This window comes from Panicum hallii, chromosome 9 (assembly GCF_002211085.1).
Source record: "Panicum hallii strain FIL2 chromosome 9, PHallii_v3.1, whole genome shotgun sequence".
In the NCBI taxonomy this organism is placed as follows: domain Eukaryota; kingdom Viridiplantae; phylum Streptophyta; class Magnoliopsida; order Poales; family Poaceae; genus Panicum; species Panicum hallii.
Window position 1 is genome coordinate 3813977 of NC_038050.1, and position 19535 is coordinate 3833511.

The 19535-nt window shown below is 44.8% G+C and overlaps 4 protein-coding genes across 5 annotated transcripts; 3 read left to right on the top strand and 1 right to left on the bottom strand.

Moving 5' to 3' along the window:
* The first annotated feature begins 1610 nt into the window (after positions 1–1610).
* Positions 1611–2746, top strand: LOC112876059 (photosystem I reaction center subunit III, chloroplastic). The gene is made up of 2 exons (XM_025940095.1): positions 1611–2450; positions 2569–2746. The coding sequence occupies exon 1, from the start codon at positions 1738–1740 to the stop codon at positions 2431–2433; it is 696 nt and encodes a 231-aa protein (XP_025795880.1). The 5' UTR covers positions 1611–1737; the 3' UTR covers positions 2434–2450; positions 2569–2746.
* A 1374-nt stretch (positions 2747–4120) lies between these two features.
* Positions 4121–11203, top strand: LOC112876057 (protein FAR1-RELATED SEQUENCE 5-like). Of its 2 annotated transcripts, XM_025940092.1 has the most exons (8): positions 4124–5445; positions 6683–6760; positions 7332–7388; positions 7990–10045; positions 10119–10243; positions 10371–10442; positions 10526–10603; positions 10895–11203. In XM_025940092.1, exons 1-8 carry the CDS (start codon positions 4372–4374, stop codon positions 11003–11005), a joined length of 3651 nt encoding a protein of 1216 aa, XP_025795877.1. In that variant the 5' UTR covers positions 4124–4371; the 3' UTR covers positions 11006–11203. The 2 variants fall into 2 exon arrangements, with proteins under 2 accessions (XP_025795878.1, XP_025795877.1); XM_025940093.1 differs by lacking the exon at positions 10526–10603 and having other exon boundaries at positions 4121–5445; positions 10895–11198.
* A 148-nt stretch (positions 11204–11351) lies between these two features.
* Positions 11352–14487, bottom strand: LOC112876058. The gene is made up of 6 exons (XM_025940094.1): positions 14044–14487; positions 13431–13534; positions 13061–13171; positions 12841–12991; positions 11927–12201; positions 11352–11786 (listed from the first exon to the last, which is right to left on the bottom strand). The coding sequence occupies exons 1-6, from the start codon at positions 14320–14322 to the stop codon at positions 11570–11572; spliced, it is 1137 nt and encodes a 378-aa protein (XP_025795879.1). The 5' UTR covers positions 14323–14487; the 3' UTR covers positions 11352–11569.
* Positions 14488–15360: 873 nt separating this feature from the next.
* On the top strand, positions 15361–17862 carry LOC112873556. Its single transcript, XM_025936552.1, has 2 exons — positions 15361–15747; positions 17176–17862. The coding sequence occupies exons 1-2, from the start codon at positions 15543–15545 to the stop codon at positions 17505–17507; spliced, it is 537 nt and encodes a 178-aa protein (XP_025792337.1). The 5' UTR covers positions 15361–15542; the 3' UTR covers positions 17508–17862.
* Positions 17863–19535: the final 1673 nt, after the last annotated feature.

Below are 19535 nucleotides of genomic sequence, written 5' to 3' on the forward strand. Positions count from 1 at the left end.
GAAAAGTTTTCAGAAAAAAAAAGATTAGTTCACACAGAGACGGAATGAAACATCCCAAAAATTTCAAAACGGCGCTATTTGTTATCTATGTATTATGTATTCTTAACAGTAATGCTACGAATCAGATGTCCGATGTTTGTCCATCCGTCGGACGCTCGATATATGTTGCAAGAGACAAGCACCAATATTACAATTATTGTTTCTTAATGTTTCGTAGTGGATGTTGCACGAAATGTGGTGTTAATGTTGCGGTGGGAATTTTCATCATCGAATCGGATGTCAGAATTGTTTGTATACATGTTTTTTAATGTTGCAAGCGTTAATTTCTAATGTTGCAACTGTTATTTATCAATGTTACAGCACACCGTTCGATGAAAAAAATCAGATCGGACGTCCTGACGCTAGTAGTGCCGTACTGTTAATTAAATTCTCCGGTTCAGCGTTAGGAATACGACAACGTGTTTCGTACTCAAACCAAAATCGGCAGACGGCGTTGGCCAATTTAAGCTGTTTGGCCAGCAGACCGGCCTGCTGATGAATGAGCTTCAGCTTCTGTCATGCACCGTGACTAGCTCCATGATGCATAAACCTGAGAGAGTAGTCCTCTGTGCATCACTACACTTGTCCCCTATTATGCGCATCACCCGCCTCGTGCGAGCTCCTCCAATCTGTCTTAACAACTTGCAATCTCATGCCGCTATATATTCTTTTTTCCCTCTGAGATCATTCATCCCAGCCGGCTTCTTCTTCTTTGCCACCGCGGTCTTGGATATTTCTACCTGTGGCTCCACGTGAAGAAGCCTCTTTGGCACTCGTGATGAACATATGAGATGCAGCTTGCTATTCGGAATGCGAGACATATGGAAGCCAGACATGACAACTCTAGAAGAGCGCAGGACAAGCTGGTCGGTACCAACACCATAGAGAGCTTCTGGACGTTCAATGTTACTCGTCAATTGTGACCAGCCCTTTCTGCAAGAACGGTCGCAGTTCAGCCTCGCTGCCGCTTTTGAGCAAGACGCTTAAAGTCTCATTTGGATGGGCTAAAAATAAGTGACTAAAAATTAGCCCTATGTATAATAATAGGCTAAACATTAGCTAATTATGGATTAATTAAGATTAATAGGATCTAAACATTAGTCAGCCACTATTCGTGCAAATTAGCCCGTACTTAATCCTCCTATTTAGTAGTCAAATTTGAGGACTAAAAATTAGCTCAGGATCTAAAACGATGATTAACATAGCTAGTATTAGTCTCTTTTCAAAGAAGATCTGAAAAGAAGAGGAGTCGTCAAAACAGACATCCCCAATTGAACTGTAAGAAAAGCTCGAGCCATGCCTTCCTTTTCATCCACACTTGTCGTGTGCAGTGCGGCCCAAACTGCCTGTGGCAAGCACACGGCCCAACCCCGAGATCAAATCAATCCTTCCCGAGCGCAAGCAGCAGCAAGCCTGACCGCACAAGCCCCCCACCCTACCCCCCGTAGCCCCCACAAAATCTGCCGGGCCGCGCCCACGCGCCACGCCGGATTTTCCCGCGCCAATCCGCGGCGCCCACCTCACTCCCTCTTATCCCCGCCTCACCCACTCGCGCCGCGCCCCTTATCCCAAGCGCGTTTCTTCCTGATCCCAAATCTCCAGCCCGCGCCGCCTGATCCCAGAGCTCGTCGCCTCTTTCTCCTCAGCTCCACGCCTCGCTCGCTCGTGCGCGCGCCGGACGCACCACCACCAGCAGTGATGGCCGCCCTCGCCGCCTCCTCCACGGCCGCCTTCGCCGCCAAGCCGCGCCTCCCGCGCGCGCGCCTCTCCGTGGCCTGCTCCGCCACCGGCGGCGGCGACAGCAGCAGCAGCAGCGTCTCGCTTGCCTCCTCCGTCAAGACCTTCTCGGCCGCGCTGGCGCTGTCGTCGGTGCTCCTCTCCTCGGCGGCCACCTCCCCTCCGCCCGCGGCCGCCGACATCGCCGGCCTCACCCCGTGCAAGGAGTCCAAGGCGTTCGCCAAGCGCGAGAAGAACTCGATCAAGAAGCTCACCGCCTCGCTCAAGAAGTACGCCCCCGACAGCGCCCCCGCGCTCGCCATCAACGCCACCATCGAGAAGACCAAGCGCCGCTTCGAGAACTACGGCAAGTTCGGCCTGCTCTGCGGCGCCGACGGCCTGCCGCACCTCATCGTCAGCGGCGACCAGCGGCACTGGGGCGAGTTCATCACCCCGGGCCTGCTCTTCCTCTACATCGCCGGATGGATCGGGTGGGTCGGCAGGAGCTACCTCATCGCCATCAGCGGCGAGAAGAAGCCCGCCATGAGGGAGATCATCATCGACGTCGAGCTCGCCACGAGGCTCCTCCCCAGGGGGTTCATCTGGCCCGTCGCAGCCTACCGCGAGCTCATCAACGGAGAACTCGTCGTCGACGACAAGGACATCGGCTACTACTAAGCGCACTTGCATGGCTGGTAAGCATCCCATCCATATGGCTCTTGAACAGGTTGCTTCTTTTGTTTGTTTAGTTGATGATAACTTATGGAAGATTAACTAACGTGCCATATTGTGTTCTTCTTTGCTTTTTTGCAGTTGCGCAGCGACTGTGTCGGGGGAAGATGGCTTTGTGGTGTAGGAGCTGATAGGATGATGGAGGAATGGAAGCTCTGCTGTACTTAAAAAACTGGATGAAGCCTTGTATAACTGTACCTCTCTCTTGTGTGTATTCACCTTCTTGAAAATTCTTGAGAACGATTTCATTTTGCATTGCGTTCCACTTTAATTTGCATGTTATAGCCGCCATTGCAGAGCGAGGTACAAGTCCTCCGTGACTAGAGCATATAAAAGCAGAGAAGCTTGAGTGCTCAACTAGAGGGAAACATCGAGATGTCGGATAAGTTTTGCCTTTGGTGATGAATAAAATCAGAACATATTCATAAAGAAATTAACAATGATTTCGCAGACGAAACTTGATAGGTCTAAACTCAATGTATTTTTCGCGGGTAAATATAAATATACGTTTTATCAATCAAAAACTCAAAACATAAATTTTATTTACTTTATGAAGATAAAATACGCCTCAAACAATTAAACAATATAAATCTTCACGGTGGTACGCTACTACGCTACATCAGCAATTATAAGAAAATTGTAGACAGTATGAACCCAGGTAACACAACTAACAAATTTAAGGATCTCAATATGCAACTTCAAAGTTCATAAATGGCCAGTATGCAATTTTATTCCACCTGCATCTGGCTTCAGTTCTTCACCCTGTCTGAGTGTTTGTCCAGCTAATTGTCGCCCAGTGTCATAACAGGAACCATAAAGCCCTCCACAATGTGCCAGTGATGCTTAAAAAAATTGGATCCCATAGAGAGACAAAAAAAAAGCATCGAAGCTAGAATTGCTGCAGCGTGTGAAAAAACCAGCACTAGTGCTATCTATGAACATGGCCCCACATTACCATCCTCTTCCTCTATTCCTTGTGCGAGAACAGATTCTCTCTGCCCTCCCCTTGTCAGTCCTCATGAGCAAAACAGTAGAAGAATCATTGTTTACTGATCAAGCACCGATGCAAAGAACAGCATCGCTCCATGTTTTTCGAGCGTCACTTGGAATTAGCATCTCCTTTCACAGTGCGAAGAGTGATGCTTAAACCTTCTCTCACCTCTTTAGGCACCACTCAAGACCACTCAAGACACACGTTGTGGAGGGCCTAAAAACGCAAAGCCTTTTGCCAGCAATCCGACTTCCCTAGATCGCATGCGAATTATCAGTTCATCACTGATCGGCTGGCTCCTACGTGGACCGAGCGAACAGCATGTTGACACCGCTGACTGCCACGCTGTACAATCGCATCCATCGCCGGCTTGACATGTCACCAACCGCGCGAACCGTGTCACTGACACACCGGCCCCGCTTGCGCTCCCCCGACCCGCGCGTTATGGCAGCATGGCACACGCGCCGCACGCTCACTGGCGCCGCACTGTCGCCCTCATCCGGTGCCCGCCACGACCCCCATGAGAGCCCGTCGAAACGTCACAATCACTTGCGAGAACATTGACGATGACATGTGGGCCATACCTCTCCTCGGCCCACCTCCCAGTGAAAGACCTCCGGTGCGCGCAGCCCTGGAGCTGCTCCTTCCTGGGCTCCCACCGGATCCCCACAGGGCACAGGCCACGCCGCTTCCGGCCCTCCCCCGCATCCCACTCTGTCTCGCTCGCCGGCCGCCGCAGCCAAGGCAAGACGCCTCCTCCCCACACCCGATCTCCCCTCCCACCTCCGATCGCTACGTAAACCCCACCTCCTCCCGCCCCTCCCCACGCCTCGCTTGCCGCGCAAACCCGCGCCATTTCAAATCCCGCCCAAACCCTAGGCCCCCCGCCCCGCATGGTCGATCGGGCCGCCGCGCCGGCGGAGGCGGCGAGCTGCGACCCGCCGCCGGAGACCGACGCGCCTCCCCGCCAGGCCGGTGCCGCCGATGAGCAGGAGGACGCTCCGGCGGGGGCGGCCGCGGGCCCCCCGCCTCCCCCGCAGCAGGCCGGCGACGCTGATGAGGGGGAGGACATTTCGGGTTCGCCGGCGGGCCCCCCGGGCGAGCGGTGCGGGGCGATGATGGAGGTGGTGGGAAAGGACGGCGGCGGGGGCAAGTGGAAGGTGTCCAAGCTGGTGGTGGAGCACAACCACGAGCTGCAGGTCGCCCCCGGCGAGGTCGCGGCGACCGTGCCGGCGCTCGGGATGGAGTTCGAATCCGCCGACGCCGCCAAGGAGTTCTACTACGGATACGGCGAGCGGGTGGGGTTCAAGGCGCGTACGGGCTCTAACCGCCGCTCGGTGGGCGACGGCGAGAAGATCATGCAGCGGTTCCAGTGCTGGAGGGGCATTTACTCTAGCAGGAGGGGTAAAGGGAAGGATTCGGATGAGGGGAAGGAAGCAGAGGAGATGGTGGAGGATGCTGCTGCTGCCGCAGCCGCTGGGAAGAGGAAGAGGGAGCCTTATAAGACGAGGAGCCGCAATGCTGCGAAGAAGGATGCTGAAGTCGTTGAGGTGGAGAAGGGTGTTGGGGTGGGAGGTGCTGAGAATGGGCTTGAGGTGCAGAATGGGAGAGGTTCCAGGAGGGGTAGGAGTAAGAAGGGTATGGTGGAGCAGGATGGGAAGTCTGTTGCTGGGTTGGAGGCGGAGAAGGATGGGGTACAAGTTGCTGCTGCTGCTTCTAACGATAAGGAGGAAGAGGAGGATGAAGGGAAGGATCAGGAGGGAGTGGAAGAGGAGGTCCAGGTGGAAGTGAAGAGAGGGAGGGGGAGGCCCAGGAAGGCTGTTACGGAGGATGACACCCTGCAGGCACATGTGTTGAGGGAGCTCGGTGTGAGGGCATCGCAGTACAATCTCGAGGAGAGGAAGAAGATACTCAGTAAGTACCTCTCGAAGCGACAGAGCAGACCTGCCTCAAGCAGGCCTACCAAGGTAAACACCTCAGATTTTGCTACTAGTTGTGATGAATGACATACTATAAATTATGATACTGATACTGTCTACTGTAGAGTAGAACGAATGTAGGCATTGTGAACATGATGAAATTGTGATACTTGGTACATTGACATTTGTAATGCCCATCTTCCATCTTTTTACTAGAAGCGAAATAACTTAAACAAGTTATCCTATTCTAGTGTTGGGAGCAGAACTATCTGTTCTTTCTCATATGCAAAGCAATATGCAACATACAATTTTTTTTCACCATATATAACTGTCTGATCACTGTTAGCTGCAACAATTGTTCGAACAAATCATTTTGATGACATGAGAGGACAGAGATCATTGTATAGATATGTGAGTCACCAAGATGATCTCATGTGTAGACTTTTCTTCTCATTTGGGCTGGGGATTAAGGTCACAATTAGCTATTTCTAAGCTTAGTAACAGTATGGAAATGTGTTTGTTTGGTTCCTCTTATTTTCTCAAGGTTAGTATGTTTTCTCTATGTGATATTGGATTAGAATGGAGCGATTCTTACTTTTTTCTAGTACCTCTCGAAAATTGTCATTAACTCGTCATTGGTTGCTGATGAAAGTCATCATGTTTGGAAGTGAATCCACTCCACAATTTTTTCCAATGTGTGCTATGGTGGCTGTGCCTAGGGCATGGTAAATTTGTCCATAGTATGTATGAATGTTAGTTCTGAGAGATAAGAGATTAGGGGGATAGATCGCTGGATCTGGTTAGCGGAACAATAAAAGAGACCGGCAGACTGCTTAAGCCTGTTTCACGGATCCCCAGTGGAACATCCTTGCAACAGCTCCAAAATCCTGCACTGCAAGGGCCTAAACTCCAAGGAGTTGGCTGCTCTACAAAATTTTGAGATGGGGTAGGGGTATTTGGCAGCGGATCAGTGAGATCCTTGGTGGAGTTGCAAGATGGAGCCCTGCCAAACAGGATGTTAGAAAGTAGAAGAATGATCTGAGCTCATTTAAATACAAAGAGATCATACAAAATATTGCAATGCAGCTGATTGAAGGACAAAATGGCAAATTTCTTTTTGAAAGGTTGTGGAGCTTCTAAATATTTTTTAAGCAATAACCAGCATTAACACACAAAGATGTATTAGAAGCTTCAAAGTGTTGAGGCACATACTAAGATAGTTGGTACACTTTTTTTCCCACAAGTACTTACTCCCACGTGCTGCAATATGCTCTTGTCCTTTTAGATTGCCTCACGACAAGCTTTGGCTGAAAGGCGCAAGCGCGGCAATGGAGGTAGATTCCTGTCAAGTGAAGGACAGTTGGTAAATTTCTGGCCATATTGCCTATAACTAGTACTTTTGAATGGTTTGCATTGTTAGCATAACATTAATACATGGTTTACTGATCCATTAAACAGATTAAATAGCACAAAGTTTATGTCTAATGATACTCACACAAGGGAAAAAATGATGAACTAACTCATGGTATGTTTTTTTACTGGAAAATATGTTTTTTTACCTCGTTTGCATATCCATTTTTTTAACGGAACATGGAGTTGTTTTCCTGGCCCTTTGCATGCTTTTAACTCTGTTTTTTTTTCTAGAAAAATGTATTTGGTCACTCTTCTTCATTTGATATTTGCTTAACTTACTAAATGTGAATTTTGGAATCTGGATAGTTAATCTTACCAGTTACTGCACTATGGCAACTCACATATCTGTAACTTTCTAACCTGACAAGTATTTATTATCTGATCTCTGGTGAACTGGATGATATTATCTTATTCAATTGCCACTAACGTGCTTCCGTTTACTTATTAGATTTCCACTACAAATGAAGAAATTTACTAATTTATTTTTCATTCTTATGTTTACTTAATCTTGTGCTCTGCAGCCTTCAGAAAGACGCTCCAAACGTCTTGAGAAGCAAAATCTCAAAATGGAAGAGAAGGTAAGATCCACCAGAAATGTATAGACCTTTTGGCTTGAGTAATGGAATGGTGATGGATCATCCAATCCTAACTCCAGACCTACCCACTTATTTGGTTTGAGGAATCAATGGGTTGATCTATCACCACCTCATTCCTCACAAGCACATGGTTTGTGTAATTTACTACTTATACGTATTGAGTAATTCTACCAAATTCATGTTTGAGACCTAGTTGGTCTTGGTTTGGTTGTGGGTCAGTTTTTTCTTTGTGGCACAAATGTTTTAAGCGCTGATCTCGTGGGATGTGTTTTATTTGTACTCTATGTACATTCTTCTTCTTAATGCAATGATGCCACTCTCCTGTATACTTGATAAAAAAAAAGGATGGACTATCCCATCTAGGATGGGTTGATCCCTTGAATTCCATACCTAAATAACAAAAAGGAAAAAACAAACTCTGCAAGTGTTGCATAGCACATCACTTAAGTTTTCTGTGTCTAGTTTTTGTTTAGTAACAAAAAAAGGTGAATAGTAATTGTTGAGTTTTACAACATATGAACAGCTGCAATTGCATATTTATATTCAATTCTCCAGTCTCCACTCATAATTTTCCCCTGTCCAGGCAGAGGGCAAGGAAGATGACATAATTGAAGCAGAACCAGATCCAGAAGATGAAGTAGGTGCTGGACCTGGAGGAGAACCGAAGATAGGTATGGTTTTCCTGAATGAGGATAAGGCCTATGAATTCTATGTGAAGTATGCTGGAGCTGAAGGATTCAGTGTCCGAAAAGGCTTTTTGGACAAAACTGCGAAGAATGTTACAAAATCACGAGCATATGTTTGTTCCAAGGAGGGATTTCGTCCGAAAAATATTTATTCTGAATCCAAGAAGCCACGACCAGAAACAAGAACCGGTTGCCAGGCACACATGACTATTAAAATTACATCAAGTGGAAAATATGTAGTGACTGAGTTTGTGTCTGATCATAATCATGATCGTGAAGCTCCTTTGGTGGACATTCAGATTTTGAAGTCACAAAAATTGTTATCAAAGGTACAACAGCCTCCTGATCCACCAAAAGTTGTTTTGATTCCAAATGAGTATAAAAATTACACAAGGACAAAACGCATAAAAAATATGCAATTAGGTGATGCCCAGGCCATCAGTGAATATTTACGAAGGATGAAAGGCGAGAATCCTTCCTTCTTTTATGCCATTCAAGTGGATGAAGATGACCAATTCACAAATGTATTCTGGGCTGACATTAAATCAATAATGGATTATAATTACTTTGGCGATGTAGTGTGTATTGACACAAGATATTGCACAAGTGAATATGGGAGACCTCTTCTGTTGTTTATTGGTGTTAACCATCATAAGCAGCCAATAATATTCGGTACAGCATTGATTTATGATGACTCAGTTCAATCCTTTAGATGGTTGTTTGAGACCTTCAAATCAGCTATGAGTGGAAAACAGCCAAAAACAGTTTTGACTGATCAGTCTACAGCACTTATTGATGCAATTTCTTCTGTTTGGCCTGGGACCACCCATCGCTTCTCACTGTTGCATCTATATCTGACTGCTAGCAATGTATTAAGGGATAACTTCCAAGATTCAGAAACTTTTACACTTGATTTTAGTAGGTGGCTGTATGACTATGAGGAGGAGGACTTCATTTCAAGCTGGGAAATCCTTTCAGAGAAGTACAATTTAAAAGATAATGAGTGGTTAAGTAAATTGTATGATGGTAGAGAAAGATGGGCTTTGCCATATGGGCGTGATACGTTCTGTGCAGATATTGCAGCCACACTAAGAAGTGATAACACAGATACTATCCTGAAAGATCTCCTTAAACCAGAAGTTGATCTTCGAACCTTCTTCAACAGTTATGATAAATTTTTGGAGGAAAAACGTCTAGCTGAACAACAAGCTGACTACCTTGGGGCTCAAATGACACAAAGGGTAGCACCACTGCGGTTGCTTTGGCAAGCTGCTAATTCATATACTCCAACACTGTTTGAGATGTTCAGGATGGAATTTGAACAGATCTCAAACTGCATAGTCTATGGCTGTGGTGAGATTGGACCGATATCTGAGTACCAGGTAACTGTCAAAGACAGGCCTCGGGGTCGGTTTGTTAGGTTTGATTCGACACAATGTATGGCTGTTTGTAGTTGTAAGAAGTTTGAATTCACAGGTCTTCCATGTTGTCATGTATTGAAAATTCTTGAACTGAGAAATATCAAAGAACTTCCACCACACTATATTCTGAAAAGATGGAGAAAAGATGCTCAAAGCGAAGCTCCAGGAGAGAGCTATAGCTATGCAGCCATAGATGAAGATCCCAGGTTTTCATTGTCAAGGCGGTACAATACATTGTGCCGGACTCTATACAAAATTGCAGCAAAAGCTTCTGAAAGCATTGAAGCTTATGCATTCCTGGAGAACCAATATGAACAGCTTGTGGAACAAGTGGAGGTACTTTTGCAAGCAAAGTTGCATGATAAATCTTCCTTAAGTGCTATCCTGAAAGGCCATCAGCCACATTTGCATCAGAGCGAAGTCAGCAACAGTGAACCTCGCAGAGTAACTGCTAAGAAAAATAAAAATGTAGAGCCACGTCGCCGGCAACAAAGTCCTCTAGATTCAAATAAGAAGAAAAAGGCTAGACAAGGTTTGTTCATTGCTATGTTGCTTTAGTGTTTGATTTTATATGATCAATGTGTGATCTGATTAATCTGTTGCAGGTCTATTGGAGCCTGAGGAAATCGATATCCCACTCAGGGTCGTTCCTCCCACAGTATCAAATGATATTCCAAATCATTTAAGAACTCCAACCAGTCAATTTCTTGCACCAAGCCATATAATGCAGGTAAAATTTATACCCTTTATGCATTTTCAATATGAATTGATGAACAGACGGGAAGGTAGATGATTACATCGGTTGCTGTTACTAGCACATACTGAAGAGTTGATATGTTGATGCGTTTGGTGTATAGGCACCGTATGTTGCCCAGCAGTTTGGTCTTGGTTCTCTCCAGGGATTCCCAGCCATGCCACCATTTGGGCAGGTAACTTGGATTTCCAGACTTTTTGAAGTAAAATACAAGTATACACTTTTGTTCTCATGTGCTGCAAATTAACATGTTGCTAGCTTCAAGAACCAACACCACTTCAACAACCTTCTCATCTGCAACCACCACCCTATCATAATGTTCCTCAAATCCCCCAGGTAATTACTGATAGATTTAGCTGGTTTTATCAGCAATTGATAGTGTATATGACCATAAGTGGTCATCGAGCCGATGTACACACATTCTCCCCTACAGAACCAGTTGTATCCATGGAGCGATTTTTATTTGTATGTCGCTCAAATAACTGAGATTCATAAAGCGTGACATGAACTTATTAATATCTATTGTAACTAGTAGGTGATGCACCATGTATTCTGTCATGTAGATCATGTAAAAATTGCTTAAGAAGGCGAAATTAACAGTCACATGGTTATCTTGTTTTGCTGCAGGCTCCACCTCCAGACATACAATCACTCCAGTTCCTTAGCAGCAACCCTCAACTGGGGCACCAAACTACGGATCAAGGCCAGTACACCATTCCAGTCTGGGATTTCCTGTGATGTATAATATGTGATGTATGCCAACGTAGCAGTGTATTTGTAAATTGTGTAGTAGCCAATAATGTAGAAACAGCTCTGGGTTGCTCAACATGTTTATGTCAATGAAATCGTTGGGCATGGTAAAAATTTGAACGGGATGTTCTGAGTTTGGCGCAAGTCAGCACAAAATGAATCCAATCAAAAATCTAGGCAATGACATTTGTCTTCTCTGCCTTTAGCCATTTGCTACTGTTTGGGCCCACATTTCAGTGAGACTACAATGGCGAGAAACGAAACTTAAACTGACACCAGAAAGATGGAAAGAATTTTATGGGTCTGTTGCAAAAACATGATTCTTCCAGATATCTAAATTTTTCACCACAATGGAAGCATTCTTAACTTCTGCTATGCTGAAAAAAAATAGTTCAGTACAACATCAAGTGGCTAAATGGCAGACGGAGAACAATATGGAATGCATTCTATTCTGGGCTTTACAAGTTAGTAAAATGCCCGCATTATATGTCTCAAGATGGTCAGTTGCCACTCACGACAATGTAAAAACTGTGTAGGATGAAGTATCTTTATTTAGGAGTTCAGTATGGCTTCAGATTTCTGATGAAGGTATTCCTTCCAGTTGTCACCATAGCTTGATTGCTCGTGCTGACGACCATCATCGGAGCAAACTTTTTTCGGTCCATCGTAGTTGAGAATGTCTGCCTTAGCATTTGCTCGCTTCCAAGTCGAAGGTAGCTTCAGATACTTGTCATAGAGGGCAAGAGCAATTGCCAACCTAATGTGGTCCCTGCAAATATATTTTTAACATAAGCAAGAAAGTTCTGAATACACAGTAGGCAAACTTAAAAGTGGTTTCATAAGGTATGGTGGCAGTGGATATTAGTACATATTACACACATAAAATAGAATGTCACGAGCTTCTCTTACCTTGGATTGGCTACATTAACAACTCCGGTCCACCACATGATGGAATCAACCAGGTTCTTCTCCAGCTTGCGAGGCTCTACCAAGAGCACATCAAAGTCAACTAGGCACGCATCCTTGTCGTAAGGCTCTTTAGAAACCCAACTTTTTGCAGCTGCTCTTTGTATGGCACTTAGAACGTCCATACTGACAAAATCACCAAAGCGCTTGCTGCAATCTTCAGTGGCAGCAATGGCATAAGTGCCTAAATCCATGCGACCAAGATCTTCAATTTTGCCCTGTGGATGGGGACAAAAATCAACGCTTCAAATAAGTTAATCCCAAGGTGTTGATAAAATGCTTTGTTTTGCTACACTTCCAACACATGAACGCAACATCGGAATTATGCTGTCAAGTGCATGAAATTGAATACGGATACATCAATACTTTCTAAAACTTCTGTTTAGATATACCTGAAGGATTTCTATTGTAATCCAGATTTTCATTTTGTTTTGCTCATTGTTTTAAAGCTATGAATTGGAAACGAGTGACCATCTGTCAGTATCACTCATGCTAACGAGATTTTTTATTTTTTTTGCAAAATCTCTTGATTGTGCATGTCTGGAATTTCCTCTAAATTATTAGGAAATTGGTCATGGTCACAACCATAACAACTGAGCACATAAAGCAGCATAGGACAGAAAAAAGAATCAAGGAGAAGTCTGTTGGACCATGAGTGCTTTGTCTGAATGAGCAAGATGGAGGCCAAAAGATTAGTGATGGAATGGGACTATCTTATTGTACTATGCTGTGCCCACCCAACAAAGTATTAACACTTTGTGAGAAATTTCTGTAATGTTCCTTTACCAGTTCAACTATAGTTTTTCGACGAGTCCCTTGGCAGGTTTGAGTAAATGTATAAAGTGGATGTCCAATACCTTCACAATGGAGTCTGCAGAGATATGAAGATATCTCTTTTTGGACAACTGAGATTTTGCAATAAGGAGGGGTGACAGTTCCTTGTGGAATGACCAAAGGAAGTTTCCTTCTGGGGTAGCAACATTTAGCTTGTCCTTGATTTGCCTCTGACTGCGGGGGACACAAGTGTGTGAATGGCCACAATGACAGGACACAAGGAAGCTAGGTTTGTGTGCTCACCTAGTAACAGTGAGATCTGAATCAGGTAGCACTACTTTTAACTTGTGGTAGGGCAATTTATCATTGCCTCCTTCAGGTATTAAGAAATGGAAAGATATATTCTGTCGATCACTGCCAAACAGATGGAAAAAAAAAGTTATGTTGGCGAAACAACTCGCTCAGCATTTTATTTCTATATCATTACTGGTGTAACCAACATAAAAGTAAAATTATCCAGTGTTGCATTTAATTTAAAATAACTGTGCAGAAAAAAGCAGTCGTTATGCTATCTAAATTTCCTCTATATCAACCAAGAAGATTTCATACAGTTAGAGGCAACTTTAATCAGACCAAATTTCTCATTATTACTGAAATATACACGATGCAGAACCTTGAGCTGGACAGCGTGGAATTTGTCAGCACAGCAAGAGTACGAAGATCCAGACAGCTTGTCCAAGAGAAGACATCTACACTTCCAACCACATTTGACAAATCCTGCAATAAAAATCAGTAGCTCAAGAAATTCACTTAGTTGTAACGCTTCAATGATCCAATGACTATTAATGAAGTTGTTAGTTTGTTTCCTCATTTAATCTCCCAATGTCCAAAACTCCAAATATTGGAATATACGAGTAGATTAAAAAAAATTACCACTGTTTTGACTTAATTACCACAAACTACAACTTTCATGTATATATCACAGAACTACAACATTCTCACAGAGATACAGCTTTTGCTAGAAGTTTTAGTTCTTCTAGAACAGTGAGTAATAGTTCTGCAGTGCTACCATCAAAAAATGCATTTTAGAAGGGGGAACATTACACCAATACACGTAGATCTCGTGAGAAATGGAAAGTCTACATAGTATTAGTTATGTATTTCGCATATTACTAGCAATACCAGGGTCTGCTGATCGGAAATCGAGAAATTGATCAGCATAGCAAGCAGCTTCCGCAATTCCACACGCACAGAGAGCAAGTCAAGCCTGGTGCGCGGTGCCGTACCGTCGGGTTGCGCGAGCCGTCGAAGGGGATCCAGTTGCGGTGCGGGTCGTTGGGGTCCCGGAAGTGCGTGGCCGGCAGGAACTGGAGGCACCCGAGCAGCACGATGGCGAGGATGGCCACCTTCTGCATCCAGGGCCACGGCCGCGGCTGCGGGTCGACGTCGGCGTGGATGGCGCGCTGCCCGCCCGGAGGCGGCTCCTGTGGCCCCCCTCCGGCCCTCGCGGCCGCCGCGGGGCGGCGCTGGAGGCCGCCGGCGAGCGGCTCCCGTGCTGGGTCCATGCGTAAGTGGCGGATTCGGCGTTGACGGGAGGCGGTGGTGGACTGGTGGTGAGAACTGGGAATGGATCGAAGTCGTCGCCGTCGCCCGTCGACGTGGGTTTCTAGGCGGAGGAGATGCTGGGGGTTTTGGGCGTTCCGCTCCGTGGCACGGCCGGCACGGCATTCTTTTTCGTATCTTTTCTTTTCTGGATTTTTCTGGGGAACGGCTGTGGTGGGCCTACCTGACATAGGGATTGGCGAGTACTGACCCGGCAAGGGAACCGGAGAGACAAAAAATAATCCATTTGGCCTCCCGAGTTCAGAAATAAGAAATCATCTGGCTTAAGGTTCATAGATAAATAAAAATAGTGCTACTAATAGTACTTTGGCAGGGAGCAGTGCGTTCATATATGGTTTCCGTGCTAAATTTTGATCAAAGTTTTTTAAATTTATTATAGATTTTGTAATTGTAACCGGAAACTAGGGACTGGTCACGTCGTGGCTGTGGATTTTGTAAGAAGCTCCAAGAAATGTCATATTTTTTTTAGCTCTACGCGCCTATAGATGATAAAACTGTTTATATAAAAAATTTTCTTACAAAATATTTTATAGACGCATGCACACGAACACCTGTATGTATAAGTGTCTAATAGGGTTGATCCATAAATACTGATCACGCATACCCCACTGTTCACGAGTATGCTCATTATTGAAAAAAATATTTGAAAATTATGAGTACCCACTCTAAGTCGGAATCTCAAAATTGGGGTGAACATAAACTGAGCCACATTTAGATTGTGTAAAAAACAAATTTAACTGCGAAGGAAAATTACAACCACACAAAATTGCATAGCAAGTCTTTTAAAACTTATAGCATGAGTGCATGACAAATATAAGACATTTTGTCACAACTCACAAGCAGTAGATACAGATACACCGCAGCTCTTCCCAGCACACTTTACTTTGGGTGGCTGTTCATCCTACTTCACCAATCGTGTCGGTCAGCCCCCACACCCCCACCCCCACCCCCCCCCCCCCCCCCCCCCGCGCCAAACCCACCGCCGCACACCATTTGCCCGGTTCGGGCCCGTCTCCATTTGCGCGTCCGTTCCGCCTCCACTGACTGACCTCACTCGCCCGCCCCACTCCTTCCTGCTCCTTTAACCCCCGCGCCGGCGACTCGCCTCTCCACCACCGGTCCACCCCCCATCCACTGCTCTCCGCGCGCGGCTGCTCAAGCAATGGCGGGAGCCGGGGCGCCGTCGGCGTGGGGCCCGAGCCCGGCGCTGGTGACCGCGCTGGTAGCGCTGCTGGGGCTCGGCCTCGCCGCTTACATCGTGGGGCCGCAGCTCTACTGGCACGCCGCGGAGGCGCTCACGGCGGCCGGGGCGTGCCCCGCCTGCGATTGCAACTGCGACGCGCGCCCGCTCCTCGACCTCCCGGAAGGTCCGTGCCCGTGCCGCCCCTCGCTGCTTCCTCAGATCTTGGCCCCGCCGCTCTTTTAGATCCGATGCGATGCGATTTTCCTTCCGTGTGCTTCGTTTTGTTGTTGTCTGCACGGCGAGCAGTGCTTGCGGTAGTAGTGAGTTACTGTCAGATTTTCTAGGCCGAAGACATTTTATGATTAGTGGATTATAGGTTGGCAACTCACGTTTAGATCCGGAGTTCTGTATATTGCCAATTAGCTTGGGGGCACCTGTCAGTCTTGATCCTTTTTTTATTGTCTCACCAGAGAAAATTGTTTTGCTTGCTCAAATTTCCAACTCATATGCATGAGATTGTCTATACATGCTGGGCATGTGATGATTGAATGATTTTAGCTGATTAGATTATGTTTCTTTCACCTAGTATTCAAGACAGAGCTAGGAGTTGGACCTCAGTTTGTTGGCAGTTAGATGATTCAGCCAACTAGATGTTGTATTGTTACTAACTTTCTATTACCTACCTATGAATGTTACGATTTGATCAGTACTAAAATTAGAATCAACCTTCTCTGGCTTTCACTGTGCAGTATCTCAATTGTCAAATTGGCTATTACCTATCCTAGAACTTGAATAAGAGGTCGCAAGTGTCCACTGAAATATTGGCTTTCACGAACTTGGGAACCATGCCAAACCGGTAACTCTGATGCTCTACATTAAGGATTTCTAGATGCTAACCGTGGAACTTAAGAAGCTTCCTCAAACTTGCTTACTGTCTCCTCTGTTTAATATCTGGGCTGTTTTTTTTTCTCGAACACACAAGAGAGCTGCGTATCTTTGTATTAAGAAGAAAGATGTGATCCAATAACAAAACCAATCCTCCACCGTGGACCAGAATGGGGGATGGTGAAAAAACAACACTGTGAAGGACTCTTACAAAAAGGGTGGGAACAGGGACCTGACCACCAACTGGCGCCCTACTGGTGCCTAAACCACCTGAACTAAGCCGAGGGCGCTAACCCCCTTAGCACCTGCAGCTTGCCAGAGGTGCAGTTCATCCGTAAAGGACTGCAATATCTGGGCTGTTATATGTCGCTGTGTTGCCAAATAGTTTCACCTAGAAAGTGCTGGGTCCTTTGTTTCTGTTCGTTCTATATGGATTTTAATTTTCTTTGTTTCTTTTTATTCTATATGGATTTTAATTTTGCGCTCAACTAGAATATCCAAGTAATGCCGAGAGCAAGATATACCCATATGTCAATGTAGATCCTTTTATCCTTGAGCCATGGTATATTTGAACTATCTTGTCAAGAAACTTTGGGGCCTAGTTATGTCTGTGATTTTATACACATGACAAAGTTGGAGCACATGAATGCCTTATATTTTTAACCGTATTCCTCCATTTTCCAGTTACTGTGGTTTAACTGATAATGGCTCATTTTCATGTTTCCAGATTGTGCCAAACAATTCAAAGGGGTTAAGGGTCGTGCCTCTGGTGAGGAAACAGAAAAGAGTTTCACAGAGCTGCTTATAGAAGAACTGAGGCAGAGAGAAGAGGAGGCGACACAAGCTCAGCAAGAGGCTGATGTAAAGTTGCTCGAGGCCAAAAAGTTAGCTTCACAGTATCAAAAGGAGGCTGACAAATGCAGCTCAGGTATGGACACCTGTGAAGAAGCTAGGGAGAAATCAGCGGAAGCATTGGTTGAACAAAGGAAACTGACTTCTTTGTGGGAGCAAAGGGCTCGGGAACTAGGATGGAAACCTGATAATACAAGGCACACATAGAGTAGTAAATCAAATACACTGGGGGATGGCTCTGGATACATTTGTGTAGCAACAGGCATCTCGTTGCAGATACAGCCCACAAAGAGCTTGAGTTGCTAGAGGTAAAAAATGGGTTTCTTGTTGGCGGACTCATGCCAAGGGCTTACTTGTCCATAGTAAATTTGTATTCAGTTTGTACCATATTTCCGTTGCTGTTTGTGAGACCTGTGTTAAGATGGTCATTGGATGACACTAATCATTCATGTCATGAAGGTTTCATTAGCTATTGCCCAGATGTTCTAAAGAGAAACAGTTACTGTTTGTGGATGGTGAAATTGTCTGGATGTTGAAAAGAAGAAGAGTTATTGTCTTTGTATGATGGTAGTAATGAAGTAGTTGTCCGCAGTTGTTTCATCTTACTAGCAGGATAGTTGTATACATGCAGGCATGATGGCATTAGCTCTTCTGTATACATGTTTACGTCATTTCCATGGACAATTTTTACATGGGTTTAGTTGTGGTTTGAAACTCTACCATTCGTGAGGACTGGAAGTAGTGTGTCATGATCTGATTCGGACCGTTATGCTAAGCTTGACTGTACTAGGATTCAAATGCTGATGCTCACATGGTAAAAACAGAGTAGGAAGAAAAACTCCCAGGAGACAGTCATGGAAATCGAAAGTAGTTTTGAACTTAAGCATTAGCCACAAATCCTTGGTGCCAAGCTGCCAGCTTGACTTGCTACAATGAGGCTGAGGTTTAGGCCCGTTCAGTTAAAATTTATCAATTCATGTGATATCATTTTCTGAAATTCCCGTGAAATTCTACCCGAGGTGGAAGATATTATTTTTGAAAATACGGGCGGAACTGCGGAAGGCATCTTGCCAAATGTAACTAAGAACATTAGACCAGCATATCCACCAACATTTATGAGGATTAACACACTGCTACCATATATACTCATCTCTCAGCATCACCATTTTATTGCCTCCTAAAATTGCTCCCTCCCTTCCAATGAGGAAATGAAAGCCATAGAGCCCACAGGCCACACAGACTCCTCCCTCAGTGCTAGCCCCCAGCCTTTTCCCTAGCCTTTTCTGAAAAAATTATTTTTACCTCCCTAAACTTTGGGACGAATCCATATTTCCTCACTGGACAACGAAACCGTCCATCTGGACTCCTCGAACTCGCGATACCGGATATATGACCTCCCTGGCTGATTTCTCTGAGTGAGTGGTTTCTCTCTTTTTCTTTTATGTTTATTTTGGCTAAATCTTTGAAAAATTATAGTAAATCAAAAAAATTATAAAATAGAAAATTCAATTTTGTTGAACTCCAAATGAACAGATCTATGCAGTGAACATATGATATAATATAATTTAGAAAAAAAATTGTTGTACTTTTAGATATATATTTTTCTATAATTAATTCATAGCTACAGTTTTTATGGTCCAATTATGGTGAAATTTTTATGGTGGGCAAACCATTGTATGAATTTTTTACCATAGTGTACATGATCCAATGAGCATAAAATTTTGCCAACAGCTCAAGCATACAATGGTTAACCCACCATAAAAATTTCACCATAATTGGACCACAAAAACTGTAGCTATTAATTAATTATAGAAAAGTATATATCAAAATATTTTTACTAAGTTATATTATATCGTATATTTACGTAGAGTCCAACAAAATTAAATTTTCTATTTTCTATTTTTTTATTTACTATAATTTTTCAAATATTCAGCCAAAATAAATATAAAAGAGAAATAGAGAAACCACTAAGAGAAACCAGGTAGGGAGGTCGTGTGTCCATTATCGCGAGTTCAAGGAGTTTAGAAGTTTAGACGGACGATTTTATTATTAGGGAGGAAACACAAACTCGTCCCAATTTGAAGGATTTTTTCCTAAATTAAAATCATTTCCATGTCAAAAGGCCACGCATGCGGCGCAGCCGCGCAGGCAGAGAGCGAGACAGGGGCCCAGTCGGGCCGGGCCGTCCGCCCACTCTGCTGCGCTGACTCCGCCGTGCTTCTCTCTCTTTTTCCT

Bases quoted from the DNA above. Each gene is read 5' to 3' on its own strand.
- LOC112876058 (XM_025940094.1), bottom strand. From the start codon at position 14,322: ATGGACCCAGCACGGGAGCCGCTCGCCGGCGGCCTCCAGCGCCGCCCC. The intron at 13,535-14,043 runs GTACGGCACCGC...TTTTTATTGCAG, and splicing joins ACGGCTCGCGCAACCCGACG to GATTTGTCAAATGTGGTTGG. The intron at 12,202-12,840 runs GTATTGGACATC...CCCCATCCACAG, and splicing joins CTGCAGACTCCATTGTGAAG to GGCAAAATTGAAGATCTTGG.
- LOC112876059 (XM_025940095.1), top strand. From the start codon at position 1,738: ATGGCCGCCCTCGCCGCCTCCTCCACGGCCGCCTTCGCCGCCAAGCCG.
- LOC112876057 (XM_025940092.1), top strand. From the start codon at position 4,372: ATGGTCGATCGGGCCGCCGCGCCGGCGGAGGCGGCGAGCTGCGACCCG. The intron at 6,761-7,331 runs GTAAATTTCTGG...TGTGCTCTGCAG, and splicing joins TGTCAAGTGAAGGACAGTTG to CCTTCAGAAAGACGCTCCAA. The intron at 10,244-10,370 runs GTAAAATTTATA...TTTGGTGTATAG, and splicing joins CACCAAGCCATATAATGCAG to GCACCGTATGTTGCCCAGCA.
- LOC112873556 (XM_025936552.1), top strand. From the start codon at position 15,543: ATGGCGGGAGCCGGGGCGCCGTCGGCGTGGGGCCCGAGCCCGGCGCTG. The intron at 15,748-17,175 runs GTCCGTGCCCGT...TCATGTTTCCAG, and splicing joins GCTCCTCGACCTCCCGGAAG to ATTGTGCCAAACAATTCAAA.